General features: G+C 39.4%; 1 protein-coding gene across 1 annotated transcript in view; it reads right to left on the bottom strand.

Moving 5' to 3' along the window:
• The window catches only part of LBR (lamin B receptor), a 27,903-nt gene that overhangs the window by 8,357 nt on the left and 15,169 nt on the right, over positions 1–4,377 (bottom strand). Inside the window, exons 9-10 of the mRNA XM_006157267.3 lie at positions 2,105–2,208; positions 1,073–1,198 (exon numbers count right to left, since the gene is read on the bottom strand). Of these exons, the coding sequence (XP_006157329.1) occupies positions 1,073–1,198; positions 2,105–2,208 (230 nt within the window). The remainder of the gene's footprint in view (positions 1–1,072; positions 1,199–2,104; positions 2,209–4,377) is intronic.

Genomic DNA, 4,377 nt, shown 5'->3' with positions numbered 1-4,377 from the left:
ACACAGTTTTTTTAAACTGTCTGACTCCAATGAGAGGGGCCTTCTCTCAAAATGTAAGCAGACTATCATAAAAACTGGAATTTTGTAATGTAGGGCTCCCAAGATTGCTGCTAAAATGGGAAGAAAACTTGAAATTCAGAGACAATCACAGAGAAAATAAATACGACAAAAACAGCTGTAAAACAGGCTTGAGGAGGAAATATTTTTTTAAAGGACCATATTCAGTTGAAACAAAAAAGCATAGCAAAACATTCAGCAGTCTTCATGTAGTAGAAAAGTTAAAGACTTGGGACCAGCAGTTGGCATAATGGCTATGTCGCTGTACTCCCACATAGTTAACTGAAGTTCAAGCCCCAGACTCGGTGACTTAAACTCACACTGGGCGTGTGTATGTGCATGCCCAAGATCCCGAGAGGAGAAGGGATTGTGGCATGGCCATTCCCCCTGAGGAGTGATTTCTCACTCTCTGTCTTTCTGGCGAGTGCATGTGGCCTATAACAAAAATCTCTCCAAAAAAATTAATAATAAAGAAAGGAAAAAGAAAAGTTAATGACTTATCAATGTGGAAGAAAAGCCATACATTGAAAACTTAGTTTTATTTAAATTGATTTCCTTGATGTAGCTTGATATCTGAATTTATATCTATTTTATTAAAGGTTTTTTTAAAATACCAACATAAAACATCTCCCCCATTATTTGAGAACTAGCTATCCCTTAACAATCCAAAAACATCATCCTAATTCAATGATAAGCCATCCATTTTATGATATAATTAAGAATTAAACTATATGTAAGAACTGGTCATCTCCAAAAAACAGAAACAAGATCCACCAATCTTAAATAATTAGAATATTATTTTAAATACAAGAGCCTCTCTAATACACGTGCAAACATCGCTCCATGCCTAGACACTTACCATCTGTCAGTGCTCAGTGTCAGCCGAGTCTTCCGTTGCCTGGCACCTCCCGACAGCCAAAGCCAGGACTGAAGAGGGGCTGGATTCCCCTCACTCTGTGTGTGCATAAGCCGCCAAGCTATGGGCCAGCAGGTCTGACTACTTAAAATTAATTACCTCATTCCAGAGACCGTCCACCACATACAGGAGCTGGAAACTGTTAACCAAGACCATTGCCAAGGATGGAGCAGTGCGGTGCTGTGATTTCATCTCAGCCAAAAGTAGCACCAAGTTAATGAGCACCTGGAATAAAGGAGGGGTGTGGCCTTAGGTACCTCCTCAGGGGTACTCCCACTGTAAAGGCAGGACGCTTCACAGCTGAGAAACCTGCAGGCGTCACCTTGATCATGACCTCACACTCAGAGTAAGACACCCTAACACCACCAACGCCTGGATAGGATGTACTGAGACAGATGCAACGCCATTTCTGAGATACTCCTATGAAAAATGCAGGACTCCACTCCGGTCATAAAAATACACTGACCCAGCTCAAACCAGGGACACTTAAACAAAATAACCAGTACTCTTCAAAAAGTTTAAGCAGACTAGAGACTAAGGAGAAATAACAACTACACGTGCTGTGGGATCCTACGAAGGATACTGGAACAGAAAAGGACAACAGCAGAAAAAGTGGTAAAACTCAAATAAGGTCTGTGGATTGGGTTGTTTATACAGTAGCAATGTAATTCCCATTCTTGATCACTACACCATGGTTACAGCAGAGGTCAGCACTGTAAGAGGTGGAGTGAAGGGTGTAAACAAACTCTGCTCTGTTTCTGCAACTGTCCTGCTCCTCTAAAACTAGGCCAGAATTTTGACCGGAAGAGAGGAGAAAAATACCTTTTTTCTTATATTAACTTACCCATACTATCACTTTCCTACAAAAGTATAAGCTGATACAATAAAAATAAACAAACAAAAAAACTCTTTAATATTTAATAACTCATAACAGGGCATCTTAAAACTTTGAAAAACAATTACAGTGAGAACAGTTTTTAAGTAGGTTTATAGAAAGCCATAATTATTCCTAAAAATGTATTACCACCTACTGTTTTAAAATTATCTACATTTCTTTCTAGAGATTAATTTGCACTATTGAATTGAAATTAAAACAAACAAACAAAAAAAAAAAAAAAGAAGACGACATACCCATCCAATCAATCCAGGGCGCAACTCACAAAAGTATTTGAGATCAAAAGTACCAATTCGAGGATTTAATTCACGGCCAATGAAGAAATCATAGACAGCATTTCCTGAGGAGGGAAAAGTTTTTACCCAAACAATGTTCCAAACCCAGTCAAGAGACTTAACAATGCTCTGTTGCCTACTATCTAGCAGTCAAAATTCAACTGCCTAGCAGAGCCTCAGAAAAGTTCTGTCAGTATGAGGGAATGACGCTAAGGAAGCCTAGTGATGCTGGCCCCATCAGAAAGGAAAGTTACTATACACTTTGGAGACCCAGATGACTAGGATCCCCCAATTTTAAGGGAACTGAAGTTTTGTGAGGGATTTTTGCTGTTGTCGTTTTTGTTTATTTTAATATAAAAATCATTTTTTAAATAAGCAACTTTGGGGGCTGGCAGGTGGTGTGGTGGTTGAGGGCGCTGGAATCCCGCGAGGCCAACTGTGGTTCAAGTCCCAGACCTGGCAGCTTGCTTTCTCACTCTCCCCCCCCCCCCTCACCCACCCACACACACACACACTCACTCTGTCCCTCTCTAGTCAAATTTAAATTAATTAATTAATTTAATTTAATTAAATAATTCTTTAAAAAATGATAATTTTTTTTTCCTAGAGGGCAAGGACACGTGCGCTTGCCAGCAAGAAAGAAAGCACTCCACGCGGGACATGGGCATGAGATCCCTTCTCCTCCAACACTCCCTCATTTCAAGACTGTGGGCACCCACGCACATTCCTGGCATGTTTCATAGGCCACTCGGTCCAGGACTCAAATCATGCAGTCGGCCATGTGGGTTCTGAATGCCTTAACCGCCAGACCACAGAACCAGCTGTGACTTTTTTTCTTAATGTTTAAATACTTTAGAGCAGAATCAACCAATTTGTGACCTCGGTTGTTTTGCTTTTGCTTTTTAAAAGTTCCTTACTATTTTGAGCAAAAAAATTATAGGTCATAAATTGTGACGCCAGTACATTTACCAAATACCCTACTATCAGGAAGTGGCTAAATCTGGAAGGAAAACAAATAAAGTATGAAGGAAAACAAAAGAAATATATTCTCCATTTAAATTCATTTTACTTCTTTTTTCTTCATCTTTTTACTTTCCTTCATTTCCTATAAAATGAAGCTAGGGAAAAAACCAATCTCCTCAAGCCTAGAAGTGGCTGCGCTACAGGGCTCTGAGATTCATTCATGGTGTGCAATTTGCCGTTACTCACCAGAACTGGCGGGTGAGAGTTCATCCCTGGGCGCCTTCAGAGAGCGTGCGTAGAGATAAACACTCAAAACCACAGAGAAAACAGTGGCGGCGAGTGCAAACTGCAGGAAGTGACTGTACACGTAAGAAAGCTCCACGCCCCAGAAGAGAGATGCTCCGACAACTGCAGATGTCAGGACGAAGGCATAGAATCCTTCGGAAAAAAAGAAAGTTAAAAAAAGTAACGTTAACCCAGGACACACCTGAGGTTTACACTGCTGTAAAAATGATACAATGCTATTTTTGAAGTCTTAATTTCATTATTCAGATTAAATATGCACAAGTATATAAATAAGCAATGTCCCTGAAGTATAAATCTTCAGTATAGATATCATTTCTCTTGTCATTTTTTTCAAATATTTTAACATACTTAAGTTATTCTTTTTCATTGAAAACCTGTCATTATCTCCATTTAGTTACGGGAAAGGTGAAAGGAAACATACAGAAATTCGCTAATTGCTAATAACCCAAAAAGAATCTCAAAATTCACATAATCAAATTCTCAGGTCTAAAAGTGGACCGAACACACATTTTAAAGTTAATACCATTGCCTAGTGGTAGGGTAATGTTGGTAGCTGTAAGCTTTTAAATATTTATACTTCTCAGTAATGGTTTCAAAAGATTCTAGTTCTATATTATCATCCAAAACATAGCTCTAAAGATCCAACCCTCGAACAAAGACCAGGCAGAGGACTGGGGTGGGGACTTTCACATACAACGCCAAATAAAGATGCTCCACAGAGGAATTCTTGCTCCAGGCCAGCCCTGCTACACTGACCAAGAGAGATACTAGAGATACTCCGTAGGCTATCTGTGGTTGGTGTGTTTTGAGTTTGGGTTAAAGAAATGGCTTTGCTTTTAGGACCTAAGTGCTTGAAAGGGCTGTGTCCTGAGTAAGTCACCAAATTATTACTATTTTTTTGAGGAAGAATTTTTTTTTTTTTTTTTTTTTTTTTTTTTTTAGGGCACATGGGTCCCCCAGAGGGA

Source organism: Tupaia chinensis, unplaced genomic scaffold, assembly GCF_000334495.1.
Source record: "Tupaia chinensis unplaced genomic scaffold, TupChi_1.0 Scaffold000532_1, whole genome shotgun sequence".
Classification (NCBI taxonomy): Eukaryota; Metazoa; Chordata; class Mammalia; order Scandentia; family Tupaiidae; genus Tupaia; species Tupaia belangeri.
Note: the sequence above shows the minus strand (reverse complement) of the source record. Positions and strands in the feature narration are given on the sequence as shown.